The following is a 15,289-nucleotide window of genomic DNA, read 5'->3' on the forward strand; positions in this document are numbered from 1 at the left end:
GCCAGGCCTTCAAGCTTTTACAGAATGTATATAGGGAAGTGCAGCTTCTCAGGGCGACTGGGAGGGAGTTCCATAGTTTCAGGCCCAGGACTGAGAAGAAGCGTCTCCCCATACGAGCCCAGCAAAACCTGGGCACAGTGCACAAGGCCAGGTTCTGTGATCTTAGCACACGAGCGGGCTGATAAGACGGCACCTTTCAGCACTCATGTATTTAACAAGGGCCTGTACCTGCTCTGGCTTTGAAGACATAACACAACACTTTAAATTGAATACGCTTTATAACTGTGAGCTGATGAAGCACTGAAAAAGGTGAGAAACCGGGACATACTTGGGGAGCCAGAACAAAAGTCTTGTCGCAGCGTTCTGGACTGTCAGAAGGCAGCAAATAAATGCTTGGTCTGTTCCTAATTAAGGAATGTTGCCATAGTCCAATCTAGACAAGATTAGGGCTTGAATCACTGTACTTTGGCTTGACAAGGGAATCATCCAGATTATCTTTTTCGGCCACTTAAACACAGCGAAACACTATCAGTAACCCTAGCCACCTGAGGCTTCATGCAGAGATTTACATGTAGCACAAAGCTCAGATTCTTGACCTTCGAGGACAAGGCAGGAAGAGTCCCTGAAGAATCCGGCCAGTGTTGAAGGCACCAGAGTTGTGGATTCTTACCCAAGATCATAACTTCTGTCTTATCACCGTTCAGCTTGAGAGAATTATTGTTCATCCAAGTGGCAATACGACTTGAGCCCAGGTGAAGATTCGATGGTCCATGGCCCTGTGCAGATGACAGACAGAAGATCATTTGAGGGTCATCATCGTAAGAAAAAAGAGTCAGACGGCATTTCTGCTCAATAACTGCTAAACATTGGACTAATCACTGAGCCCTGCAGAACTCCAGAAGTTAGGGGCCATGTTTCTGACCCAACATTGGCCGAAAAGACCTAAAACGTCCGATCTTTTAGGAAAGATGTTATCCAGGCCAGAGCTGTTCCTTCAAGGCCCAGCGCTGCTGATCTCTCGATCAAGATAGCGTGGGACACAGTATCGAAGGCCGGGATAAGATCCAACAAAATAAAAGGAGCTGTGCCACCTCTGTCCAGGAGGTATCTGAGATGCTCTGTGACTCCCAGGAGCAAGGATTCCCTGCTTTGTCTGACCCTGAAACCAGAGTGTGAAGGGTGTAGGAAGTTTTGGGTCTCCAGATAAGATGTAAGCAATGCATTCACATGTTTCTCCAAACTTTTGGAGAGACAGGCAGCAGGGAGATAGGACGAAAGTATGACCAAATGGTCGGATCAAGATTTGTTTTTTTAAGAGCCGGAGAACCAGCTTGCTTGCAGCTCCCTGAAGAGAGCCCTCACAAAGAGAAGAATTAAGAAGATTCGCCACCCCCTGTAATAGCTCTGGATCCACAATGCCAAGATTAGAGGGTGGCAAGGGATTCAGTGGCGAGTCCAATTTAATAGACTGTAGGGTGGCCAAAAAGGTAGAAATGTCCAGAAGGGTACATAACCAGTTTAAAGGTGAAGTCTGACGTAGGCATACTACTGTTGTACTCACTTTGTGTGGGGTTGGCAATACGGCCAGGAACATCAGGGTCTGGCGTAAATATTCCTTCCTTCGGGCCCTTAGACAACTGTGAGTAGATATCTGCCACGTTTTTGATAAAAAAAGAGGGCCAACTCCTTGCACTGGGTCTGCAGATGCGAAGGTGCTGGAGCCAATTTACCAGGATCTGAAAGATCTTTCACCACACTGAAGAGCATCTTGGGACAGTTTTGGGCATTAGAAATGTTATCAGAGAAAACGTGTGCTTTCTTACAGAGCCCATGATAGCTTTTTATCGCATTTCTGTAGGTAGCTTTGGACTCCTCATGGTAAGACCTCCTCCAGAGTCTTTCCAAGACCTTGCGATGTTTTTCTCCAGCCAGAGTGTTTCTTTCAACCAGAGAACTGGAGGAATGGATCTAGCAGAGTAACTAGACATAACCAGAGAGTTGCATCCAGGGCATTCAATATCCAACTGTCTATCAGCCCCGAATTTGAATCAACTGTGTGCTTAAGAGCAGGTTTAGTATTAAGAAGTTGTCGGTTCAAGGCCAAAACTTCCAGCTTTGGCCAATTCCTGGAATAAGTTGTAGTTTTAGACAGCCCTAAAGATGAGCTCCTCAGGGTTTTGATAGCAAAATGAATTGTAAAGTAATCCAACCAGGGTAGCAAGAATAGGGGGATATGTTGACAGATCCTTCACATTGGCAAAAATTGGTTCCAAAAGGTGTCAGGCCTCGTGAGTAGGAGCCGTATTGTAAAGGGCGACATTAAGGACACCCAAATCCCCAATAAGGCAACTTTCAAGGCTACATTTAGGGTCTTCCAAATGGATGTTGAGATCTCCCAGCAGCATGAAATGTGCAAATCTCAGAACATATAGGGCCAATAGATTTGGAATTGTGGCATTTCCCTAACCTGTGGTGTCCTAGAGCAGGTTACATAGTGACAGGGCACAAATATTAGGTGCACAAATGTGAATAATCGTGTTCGCACACCTAGCACAGTAAAACCAAATCTGTTGGGTTTTGCTGATGTTTATTAAGAAAGTTTGACTCTTGAAAACGTCCTTACTTCTTGCACCAAGTAGAAAATATGTTCTCTATTGTTCTAGAGCCCCTGTTAGACTGAGCCTTCCTATCAAGTTTGAAGAAGCCAAGTTCATACCACATCCCAGGAAGTTGTGGTTGCTATGCTTGCTGCTGGAGCCCGAAGCCCAATAAGCCTGTATGGTCTGGTCTGGTATGGTCTAAACAGTAGCCGAACCACCCCTAGTCAGTCTGGTATGTGATATCAGAGCCTTGTGCTATGCATGTCTTCCACTACTGATTGCACTGCCCTGCACAGGCTGCACACCTTTGTTTGTGTCCTGTATGAAACATGAGAGTTGACGAAGAAAAGACAAGCCAGAAGCTGCATTCACTTTTCATTGTAGCTCTTGTCTTCCTGAAGTTCTGTGCCTGGAGCAGAGAGGAGTGAGGTAGACTTGAGATGCTCTCTAGGCCTGTACCAAGCCGTGGCTTAGTCATTTAGTGAGAAACCTGCAAACATCCTGATAATGCCAGCTGCAAGACCTTCTGCCTCGCCAAAGTCTAGAGTTCCCCGGCTACGAGTCTCTTGCAGTCTCTGCTGGCTTTCAGCTGCCCAGCTGCCACACAGCCATCATGCACACTGCTGTTTGGTCCTCACAGTCTCTGCTAACTTTACGTGAATTAAGGCCTTGGTGGAGGATTTATTTAAAGTTAGAGTGTGCCTGTGTAACAAGACTGATGTTCACGCATACAGATTAAAAAATCTCCACATGCCATGGCCTCGATATGCACCATACCAGTTTGACGACACTCTTATTATTATTACAGAAATCTTGTCCAGCGCCCAGCTGCCCAAATAGGGTTTGCCGGTGCTTCGGCAGCAGAAAGGGCAGCCAGAACAAACAGAATTGGAATACCCAGGTCTTCAGGTTCTTGCAAAAGATGGACAATGAAGTGCAGCTTCTCAAAGACTTGGGTTAGATGTTCCTCAGCTTGGGGTATAGGAATGAACAAGAACGGGCTGCCATGAGATCCAATTTGAACCGTACACAGGGAACGGTGGCTCGACCGCAGCGAGTGAGTGGGCTGGTAGGGTGCCACCAGATCTTGTAAGTACCGTGGACCCATGCATGGCCTAGCCTTGTGCATAGCATAATGCTTTGAACTGTATTTGTTTTAAAGAAGCTCGCGAAGTAGACATAACACAGAGACACATTTTGGGAGTCGGTATAAAAGCCTGGTAGCAGACTAATGAACTACTTTTAGGCATCTAATAGACACCTTGTCTGCTCATAAAAAAGGATGTTTACGTAGTCCAATTTCGATAATATCAGGGCCTGAATAACCATCCTTTGGGCTAAAAAAGGGATCAGCCATTTCAGGGCAGCAAAACAGATGGAGCTATCTTAGTCACCAGAGGTTTCATCGACAGATTCTTATACAGCCCAAAAGCCTAGGTTCTTTACTTTGGAAACTGTTCAGGAAGAGTGCCTGGGATCTCAGAACCATTGAATCCCAAAGCAGGGCATTCTTGTCTAAGACCACTACCTCAAACTTATTGCCATTAAGTTTAAGCAAGTTGATGTTCATCCAGGTAGAAACTAGACCCCAGCAGGAGTGCAGAGTCTCAGTGTTGGGGTCCTGAGCAGATGAGAAAGACAAAGGGGGTCATTCTGACTTTGGCGGGCGGCGGAGGCCGCCCACCAAAGTCCCGCCGTCAGAATACCGCTGCGCCGTCAAAAGACCGCCGCGGTAATTCTGAGTTTCCCGCTGGGCTGGCGGGCGACCGCCAGAAGGCCGCCCGCCAGCCCAGCGGGAAACCCCCTTCCATGAGGATGCCGGCTCCGAATGGAGCCGGCGGAGTGGAAGGGGTGCAACGGGTGCAGTTGCACCCGTCGCGATTTTCAGTGTCTGCTTGGCAGACACTGAAAATCTTGGTGGGGCCCTGTTAGGGGGGCCCCTGCACTGCCCATGCCAGTGGCATGGGCACTGCAGGGGCCCCCATGGGCCCCACGACACCCGTTACCGCCAGCCAGGTTCTGGCAGTCAAAACCGCCAGAACCAGGCTGGCGGTAAGGGGGTCGGAATCCCCATGGCGGCGCTGCCTGTTTCCCGTTTCTGACCGCGGCTGTACCGCCGCGGTCAGAATGCCCATGGATGCACCGCCAGCCTGTTGGCGGTGCATCCGCGGTCCCCGGCCCTGGCTGTAGTCAACCGCCAGGGTCGTAATGACCCCCAAAATGATTTGTGTGTCATCTGCATAGGAAAACAGGGTGAGGCCACAACTGTCCACCACGTCCGCCAGCAGATGGACGTAAATATTAAACAACACTGGACTGTAGACATGACAAGCTGTAATCAAAAGTAGAGAACAAGAAGATTGCCAGACACAATCAGTATGTCTCTACCAAGACAAATGACTTCATCTCAGACCGATACCCACTGAATTGTGCCAAGAAGCTTGTGATACTGAAGCCCTCTAGCACATATGCTTGGTAAATGAATATTTTGGTGATATATCTGTCTTGTCCATTTACCCTGCCTAGGAAACGGCAAGGGTTCGCAATTGTTAAGGGCTATATTTTATATACAGGTTTGACATTCTGCTTTTTAATTTTTTAAATCTTGTTTTATTAATATTATTATGTTTTTACTAATGGCTTATTAGTCTTTATTGAGATTGTCTTGCTAGTTGAGTTGTTATTGCACCGAATCTCTGACAGTCAGCCTGCTTCAAAGGGATCCAAGGATTACTTTGATATGAGCCTGCAGAATTACTTTTTGTCTAATCGAAGGGCTCCTGAGTATTCAATGGTAATCTGCTTAGAATCAAGAACACAAAGTGATTTAAGCAACATTGAATCAATGCGGAGCGGGAAGGTGGGGAGACCTGCAAAACCTCCATTTTAAAGGGGTCAGTTTGAGGTTGGATGGTGTCGTTCAGGTTTGAGTATCTTCGTGAATAAGGGAATGGGGAGACGACCTAGGCTGATTAAACGTGTATGTTGAGTTGGGTGTCATTTAAGGTACAGATAGTATTCTATGTTGGGGTGCTTTACAAAGAGAACCATGAAGTGTGCAAGTACTTGGTTTGTCACTGTGGGTTCCTTCTGGTCATGCTGTTGTGTGACGACCCCTCACGATCTGAATTAAATGGATTCCTTGTTGGATCTCCGTCATGCTCCTTGACACGTGGACCTGGATATGGATTTGGGGTGTCAGTGGACCAGGATATTGATATGCAGTCTTCACAGCTCACACAGGCAGCCACTTGGGCAGCACTAAATATTATCATAATGCATTCAGCCTGTCACCCAAGAATGATGAAGCCAAATGGTGACCACCCTACTCCCAGGGTTCAAACCCACCCTTTCCATGCCAATCCACAACTCGGCGGCCCTACCAGCAGCTTGAAAGCCTTGAGGAGCAGCAACTCACATGAAGGGCATCCACAGCCTTGGCATCTCTGCTCGTCATGTGGTGCATTGGCATCACATCAGTCTTCTTCCACTGTCAATCATCTCCCTGGTTTCACCCTAAGCAGCCCAGGACCCTGGTTCTCCTCTAGATGAAGGGGGACCACGCTCAGGTTGACCCTAGCTGGCCCTTGGTTACATTGGGCAAAGAGCCTCAATGTTATGCAAGCTGAAAACCTCGCAGGGACAGCATGTCCAAGGACATGAGGTGTGGGCAGGGATGTAACGCGTCCTGCGACAAAGGGATGGGCGGCTCTCACTGCCAGTCAGCACCCTTGGCTATTAACGGAGACCTACTGAGCACAGACAGAGGATAATGAGGGGCACAGACACAACTACAACCCAGTCGTGATACCTGACTTTGGCACACTAGGGCAAGTCGTCAACGCTCATGTCTGCTTCTGTACCACAGATGGCACGCTACAAACGTGTAGAGGGATGGGTTGCATGTAAAGCCCGTCCTGTATCTCACACTCATGATACTTAGATGTAGAACACCTTCTATAAGGTTCACTGGGTGAAACTGTTTCCACACATAGAGAATAACGTTATCTAGAGCTAGAGGAACAAACCTGTTTACAGCTGGATCTTGTGTCTAAGACAAGGGGCAGAGTTCTCATCCTTCTCAATATTTATATTGGGAAACTTCCATAAAGCAAGGAGCACACCAAGGTCTGGGAACTGGAGCATTGCACACACCCACGTCTGGGGAAGAGAAGTGATGCACACACTGTAAACACTGGGGTCTGGTAACAAGAGAGCTGATCACACTGTAAACCCTGAGGTCAGGGAACAGGAGAGCTGATCACACTGTAAACCATGAGGTCAGGGAACAGGAGAGCTGATCACACTGTAAACACTGGGGTGGGAACAGGAGAACTGATCACACTGTAAACACTGGGGTCTGGGAACAGGAGAGCTGATCACACTGTAAACCCTGAGGTCAGGGATCAGGAGAGCTGATCACAGTGTAAACCCTGAGGTCAGGGAACAGGAGAGTTGATCACACTGTAAACAACCAGGACTGTGAGCAGGAGTGCTGATCACACTGTAAACAGTCAGGACTGTGAACAGGAGTGCTGACTACACTGTAAACACTCAGGACTGTGAGCAGGAGTGCTGATCACACTGTAAACACTCAGGACTGTGAACTGAAGCGCTGAATACACTGTAAACACTCATGACTGTGAACAGGAGTGCTCATCACACTGTAAACACTCAGGACTGTGAACTGAAGTGCTGAATACACTGTAAACACTCATGACTGTGAACAGGAGTGCTGAATACACTGTAAACACTCAGGACTGTGAACAAGAGTGCTGATCACACGGTAAACACTCAGGACTGTGAACAGGAGTGCTGAATACACTGTAAACACTCATGACTGTGAGCAGGAGTGCTGACCACACTGTAAACACTCAGGACTGTGAACAGAAGTGCTTATCACAATGTAAACACTCAGGACTGTGAACAGGAGTGCTGAATACGAGACACGGCTTTATCCAGACCTACTTCCTACGAGCTCCTTCAATGAACAAGCATGGAGGGCGTACAAAGACTGTCCTAAATGCTGCAGTCTCTGTGGCAATAGGCTTAGAGTACTAGTCCATGTTGTGTGTCCTTGCTCATCATTTTTACTGGAGCGAGGAAAATGGCTAAGGCCACTTTTCATTAAAAAGGGGTGTCACCATGTGATAGTGGATTTGAGATTTGCATTGAGTGGGGCAGACCCCAAAGTCTCTAGTAAAATTTATGGACATCACTTTGCTGAGAATGAAGGGTGAGGGGCGTGATATAAATAAATAACACAGTTTTTGCAGCATGGTATAAATAAATAACACACTTTTTGTAACATGGTATAAATAAATAGCACGCTTTTTGCAGCATGGTGTAAATAAATAGCACGCTTTTTGCTGTTTGGTGTAAATAAGCATCACGCTTTTTGCAGCATGGTACAGATAAATAACACACTTTTTGCAACATTACATAAATAAATAGCACGCTTTTTGCACCATGGTATAAAAAAACACCATGCTCTTTGCAGCATGGTATAAATAAATAGCATGCGTTTTGCAGCATGGTATAAATAAATAGCATGCTTTTTTGCAGCATGGTATAAATAAATAGCATGCTTTTTGCAGCATGGTATAAATGAATAGTACGCTTTTTGCAGCATGGTATGAATAAAAAGCATGCTTTTTGTGCTCCCATTTTGTCTTGAAGGGAGCTTGATTCATTTTTTGGCTATTCACTGAACAATCTTGCATTGTCTCCTGTATGTTTTATTGCTTTAAAGTAACAGTGACTTTTTAACTGGATTCAATAATTGTATAGTTTTAATTAATTCATAATAAATGATTAGTTCTTCGCTTCTTCTTTTTGTTTGTATTCTACATTATCTGCAAAGTATAGAATAAAAACACACTTTTAAGCTAACATTTGCCTCTTGGATAGGAAAGGGGGCTTTTTGAGATAATTTTTCTGTATGCCGAATCTCTTACACTTTAACCTGTGAGGGATCCGTAAGGTTTCTGGGAGCGTGCTACCGAATTCAATAAGGTATACATTTGTCTTTTGGACCCTCCAAAAATCATGAATATCTGTTGTCAACGGAATGGGGCACTGCCATCTCTGTCATAGAGTAAGGAGACAAGGCAAGATGCGTCACCAGGACTCAGCATTAGCAAATACTGGGGCTACCAACCCAACGGCCTGTACCAGAACAAGGTGAGGGCATCCAACAGCCAACCCAGCGGCCTGTACCAAAATCAAATCAAATCATTAACATTTATAAAGCGCGCTACTCACCCGTGCGGGTCTCAAGGCGCTAGGGGAAAGGGGGGGTTACTGCTGCTCGAATAGCCAGGTTTTTAGGAGTCTCCGGAAAGCGGAGTGGTCCTGGGTGGTCCTGTGGCTGGTGGGGAGGGAGTTCCAGGTCTTGGCCGCCAGGAAGGAAAAAGATCTCCCACCCACTGTGGAGCGGCGGATGCGAGGGACGGCAGCGAATGAGAGACCGGAGGAACGGAGGAGGCGGGTGGGGACGTAGAAGCTGAGGCGTCGGTTGAGGTATTCCGGTCCCTTGTTGTGGAGGGCTTTGTGTGCATGGGTGAGAAGTCGAAAGGTGATCCTTTTGCTGACTGGGAGCGAATGCAGGTGTCTCAGGTGTGCGGAGATGTGGCTGTTGCGGGGTACGTCGAGGATGAGGCGTGCCGATGAGTTTTGAATGCGTTGCAGGCGATTTTGGAGTTTGCGATTTTGGAGTTTACCAGAACAAGGCGAGGGCATCAAACAGCCAACCTAACGGCCTGTACCAGAACAAGGCAAGGGCCTGCAACAGCTAAACTAATGGCCTGTACCACAACAAGGCAAGAGCCTGCAAAAGCTAAACTAATGGCCTGTACCAGAACAAGGCAAGGGCCTGCAACAGCCAAACTAACAGCCTGTAACAGAACAAGGAGAGAGCATGCAACAGCCAACCTAACGGCCTGTACCAGAACAAGGCAAGGGCCTGCAACAGCCAAACTAACAGCCTGTACCAGAATAAGGCGAGGGCATGCAACAGCCAACCCAACGACCTGTACCAAAACAAGGCGAGAGCATGCAACAGCCAAACTAACAGCCTGTAAGAAAACAAGGTGAATGCATGCAACAGTCTAACTAACAACCTGTACCAAAACAAGGTGAGGGCGTGCAACAACCAAACTAATGGCCTGTACCAAAGCAATGCGAGGGCGTGCAACAGCCAAACTAATGGCCTGTACCAAAGCAAGGCGAGGGTGTGCAACTGCCTAACTAACGGCCTGTACCAAAACAAGGCGAGAACATGCAACAGCCACACTAACATCATGTACCAAAACATGGCAAGGGCGTGCAACAGCCAAACTAACAACATGTAACAAAACATGGGAAGGGCATGCAACAGCCAAACTAACAGCATGTACCAAAACATGGCAAGGGCATGCAACAGCCAAACTAACAGCATGTACCAAAACATGGCAAGGGCATGCAACAGCCAAACTAACGGCCTGTACCAAACAAGGCAAGGGCATGCAACAGCCAAACTAACGGCCTGTACCAAAACAAAGCGAGGGCATGCAACAGCCAAACTAACAGCCTGTACCAAAACAAGGGGAGGGCATGCAACAGCCAAACTAACAGCCTGTACCAAAACAAAGCAAGGGCATGCAACAGCCAAACTAACGGCCTGTACCAAAACAAGGTGAGAGCATGCAACAGCCAAACCAACAGCCTGTACCAAAACAAGGCGAGAGCATGCAACAGCAAAACTAACAGCATGGACCAAAACTTGGCACGGGCATGCAACAGCCAAACTAACAGCCTGTCCCTAAACATGGCAATGGCATGCAACAGCCAAACTAGCGGCTGTAGCAAAACATTGCAAGGTCATGCAACAGCCAAACTAATGGCCTGTACCAAAACAAACTGAGGGCATGCAACAGCCAAACTAATGGACCGTACCAAACCAAGGCGAGGGCATGCAACAACCAACCTAACGGCCTGCACCGAAAAAAGGCGAGGGAATGCAACAGCTTGCTAACAAGGAGGTATTCACATGGTCTGAGGCAATGCATGTGAGGCAGAACTCTTCAGCGAGCTACTTAGAAATTTGCAGTCCTTTTCACTGTCTTTCACTCATATCTGAGAGAGATTTCTCAGCTATTGGGAAAATGGTAACGTCTTCCAAGACCTCAACACCTGATATCATGAATCTGGCCCAAGGGTGACACAGCTTCACCTCTGTTGGCCTTACCTCGTGCAGCAGGAACACAACAGTGCCCCCTTTAGTTTGGGAGGCAGATTGCAGGATCAATCTCAGCCAGTTCCATAGTCTACCCACTAAGTGTCGCTATTGCCCAGGGAGGTCAGCTTAAAGTGGGCCCACATGCCCCATTCATTATGACCTTCACACTGCTCCACAGTGTCTGCCTCTCTCTCCAAGCATAGCCCACCATGGCCCACTTGAACTCACTGTGATGTCCATGCACCGACCCTGGCCTCAGTCCCTTGGGGTTCACGGGCATCAGGGCGTGCTGGATGGCCGTCTCCCACATGCGGGCCACCTCCAGGCCGGCACCACTGGTCACGACATTATTACTGGGCGGCGTGCTGGGAGCGTTCAGCAGGTTCTCGCCGATGTAGTACACCATACTGGCTGTCGTGATCTCGAAGCAGTGCGGGTTGGAGCCGGCAGGCTGCAGACTCGTGTCCTTGGTAGGTTCCAGGCTTAAAATCTCAGAGAGCGGAATTTCCTGAAATGGAAAGAAATGAAACCGAAATCACCGGAAAGTAAATGCTTCAAAAAACCCTACAAACGAGTGCTCAGCATATCCCTGTAATTTCTGGAGCAGTCACCATCAAATGGTTGATGTGTGAATACAAAGCCCCTGAAGCAGAGATGATTGACCCAAAATTCACAATAAGCCAGACTAGTGCACACACCACTTGTGTCCCACCCAGCACCTCTGAAATCAAACGCTTCAGTGGTCTCTCCCAAGGGCTGCAAACGGAGCAGGAGCCCTTTCATAAAAATAACATTGCAGGAAAAACTGCTTTTATACAAAGGAGGCCATCTGGGAGCTTTTATAATATTGTAGTGCTACAGAGGTGGTTTTAGAACATTGTACAGTTGGAGGGCTACTTAAAACGTGTTTATTTATCCTGCTATGTTATCAAAGTGTGCAGGTAAGTATGTATTTTGTGTAATGTGCAGTTTGGAGTTATTTTATAAAAGCGAGCAGTTATGCAGACCTGTTTCCAAATGTGTGCAGGTAAACTCCTGTCTTATTAAACTGTGCAGTTATTAAGATGTTAAATAAAGAATGTAGTTATTAAGCTGTTTTTTCAAAGTGTGTATTACTGAGCAGTTACATAAAGTGAGTAATCATCCAGGTGTTTGTAAAAGTACACAGCGGTGGTGCTGTTTCACACATTGTGCAGCTGCAGAGCACTTCTCGTAAACTGTATTTACTGAGATGTTTCCTAAAGGTGTGCAGTTGTGCAGCAATGCCTGCAGCAATCAGGCTGTTTACAAACGTGCTCTGCTACAAAGTGTTGTATAAGCGTTTGCTGCGATAAATCTGTTTGATCTTGTGCAGCTGGGCAGTAATGTTGAGATACTTAGAGCTCTTTCATGAAAGAGGTTTGCAGTTGTGATGCTGTTTAACAAATGCCAACTACAAGGTGCATTGAAGGAGTTGTTCTGGAAGCAGAGGTCAGATGAAAGATCTAGATGTATTCATACATTTGTAGATGTCAGCACCTACCTACGTTGTGTGAGAAAGCTTGAAAAGAAACACAAATGCGAAAAAAATGGAAATGCCAATTATACAGTGGCAAAAGTGAAAATTATGGAAAGAGCAGCAATACAGAATATATTTAATGACCCGGAATACACACGAATTGCACGTAGAAATCTACGCATAACAGCACAAGATTAATCAGCATCTCAGAGAAAAAGCAACTCTAACGATAACTTGGGGAGGATGGAACAGGTTACAACAGGAAGTGACGTTGCTACAGTAGGTGTGCTGGTGCCAGAGTTCCCTCGGAGGGGATAGGCCATACCTACGAGGGACTATAATTCCAGACCCTGGAGGACCTCGCTCCTGTGGAAGTTTCGCCATACAATGACTATAAGACATGCTTTATATCTCACGTGGAAAATATATTGCGTCCACTATATCGAGGCAAGTAGATGTGGATGTAAGAAAAGCAATGATATGGCTACTGTGATGGTGCAGGGATGTCATATCATTGTAGGTTGGAAGTATCAACCTCATAACAGTCTTATACGTCCAATGTTCTTTGTTTTTTTGAAGATTGATCCTAATGTCAGACCACTGCAGAGAACAAAGGCCACCATAAAACATCAAACTTTGGGTCAGATGTACTAACATTAGGAACAGCGATTTCTCTGTGAATCACACTTAGGATATTGTTATTCCTAATGTATGCAACCCTCCTTTTTAAATCTGGGACTCCTACTGGGTTGCAAATCGACCTACCTCATGATTATTGCAGAGGAAGGGAGCAGTGGGCGACTCATTATGAATGACAGCCATCACAAGGATGGTGGCATGCTTGGGTCAACAGACCTCCATGTCTGTCCTTGCTTTTAAATAAGGTCACCTTCTTTTTATGCAACCTGTTCTCCTTAAACATTTAAATGTAATTGTTTCAGCATAGGCAGTGGTTATTTGTGCCGCTGCCTGCTCTTTTTTTAAAACATTTGTTTATTAGTTGTCTTTAATTAATTACTTATTGTCCATATGTGAGGACAACAAGGAAACAATTATGAGTAAATAAGTACAGAAGAATCAAGTCAATTCAGGATTCTCTTAGGACAGAGTCTAATAATATCTTGGAAAGAGACCAAACGAAAGAAAGAAAAGGTAAAAGACTAACATTCAAAATAATATAACATAGTGAGGGCATCTTCTCCAATCATGCCTTTCTACTGAGCCCACATAGGATCCGCAATCTATCAAGGATGGGAGGCATTCTGCCAATGGCATCTCCTTGAGGAACAATGTACAAAGTAACCAGTACCATGAGTTTGAAGCTCCATTCATAGCCATCTGTCCCACCACCATCCTGTCCTATCCTGAGGCAAGGAGCAGGCCCTCCCTTAACCATGACATGTATCTCATCAACAATGGTTGTTGTCTTTAGGAAGGCACCTGTGCTCCATGCCCTCTCTTCTAGAACACCCTGCAACTTTCTGTGCATATGTATTCTAACTGGGAGAGTATGTCATCCATTACCCAAGTTAGCCTATGGTCCTCGTTGACTCATAAAGGGAGCCAGATATTATCGAACAGAAGCATTTGGTCTTGGATCATATATGTCAGTTTTTCATATGAAGTTAGTTACTATAGTTCCATCATCCATTCCTGATTAGTTTGCATCTTTGGAGAACACCAGTGTCAGAGTATACAGATCTTTACAACTACGAGAGCTGTTGACATCCTCCCTTGCCAATGTGGTGTGGTGCCTTCGATGCCGGAGGAATCTTGTGGTACAGCGAGTTTAGCTGAGTACAGGATGTGGACTGAACTAGTAAGATGCAGCGTGCTCCATATTTCACGCCAATACGGGACCAGTTGTGGGAAGTCCACAATATATGGTATAAGTACATCTCCAGCAAGTATCATTAAGCATCAATCTAGCTGTACATATTTATGTGGGGACCAGTACCAATTGCTGAGGACCTTGAAATAGGAGTACTTCAGCTGAACTTCTTGCAAGCGGCAGTTCTTGTTAGACATAAGTTCTGACCATTCTTCATCTGAATAGGCTGTTGCTAACCGCTCCTGCCAATACTATTTATGCTCCAGCAAGATTCTGAGTTGGGTCATTTGTGACCTCAAAAATGCTTTGTACATCTGGCCTTTTGTTCCTTGCACCTCCTGAATGTAGGGCCGTGTTCCAAGAACAGGCCAGTCTGAATGAGCTTCTGGCTTCAACAGGGTGCCGCCGTAATGGAATAAGTTCAGGGGCCATGTGATCAGGACAGAAATGTACCTCTGGTCTTAGCTATTCATTTCTAGAGGTCACTGTGTAGCTCGGGTCCTTGCTACCTAGTTTTGTATGTTGAAGTTTAGCTCTGGTCATCTCTATTCATTTTCATATGTCAGCGTGAAGCTCTGGCCCTCACTATCCCTTTCTGTATCAGGCCTGGGTAATATTTAATTATCCTAGAGCAATCTTAGTAATTTTGGTAATTTTGAGTTACTCTTGTGACAGTTACGCAGTTATGTAAGCTCACATTATTTGGGGCAAAAATGCCTACACAAGAGTACACCAACAGAGCGCAAGAGCTGCTCCTGTTCCTGTTCTGTTGCATTTAGCGCTATTTTCGTATCTAAAAATGCGTCTTTAGGTTAATTTGTAAAGCGAGGGTGCATTTGGTCTTGGATCATATATGTCAGTTTTTCATATGAAGTTAGTTACTATAGTTCCATCATCCATTCCTGATTAGTTTGCATCTTTGGAGAACACCAGTGTCAGAGTATACAGATCTTTACAACTACGAGATCAAATAGTGCTAAATGCAGCGTTACACTCCTTCCATAGGTTTGCGTAATCTAGCATAATTTTGCTGTAATTTTCTGTAATCACACTACCGCAAATTATGCAATTTACGCCCACCCCTATTCTGTATGCCATTGTGTAGCTCTGGTGCTTGCTATCCATTTCTGTACGTCGATTAA

At 46.0% G+C, this 15,289-nt stretch overlaps 1 protein-coding gene across 2 annotated transcripts in view; it reads right to left on the bottom strand.

Moving 5' to 3' along the window:
- Window positions 1-15,289, bottom strand: part of PRKD1 (protein kinase D1) — a 720,579-nt gene that overhangs the window by 91,863 nt on the left and 613,427 nt on the right. For both annotated transcript variants that reach the window (XM_069209053.1, XM_069209052.1), the window contains exon 10: window positions 11,047-11,326. In XM_069209053.1, the coding sequence (XP_069065154.1) occupies window positions 11,047-11,326 (280 nt within the window). The remainder of the gene's footprint in view (window positions 1-11,046; window positions 11,327-15,289) is intronic.

This window comes from Pleurodeles waltl, chromosome 9 (assembly GCF_031143425.1).
Source record: "Pleurodeles waltl isolate 20211129_DDA chromosome 9, aPleWal1.hap1.20221129, whole genome shotgun sequence".
Classification (NCBI taxonomy): Eukaryota; Metazoa; Chordata; class Amphibia; order Caudata; family Salamandridae; genus Pleurodeles; species Pleurodeles waltl.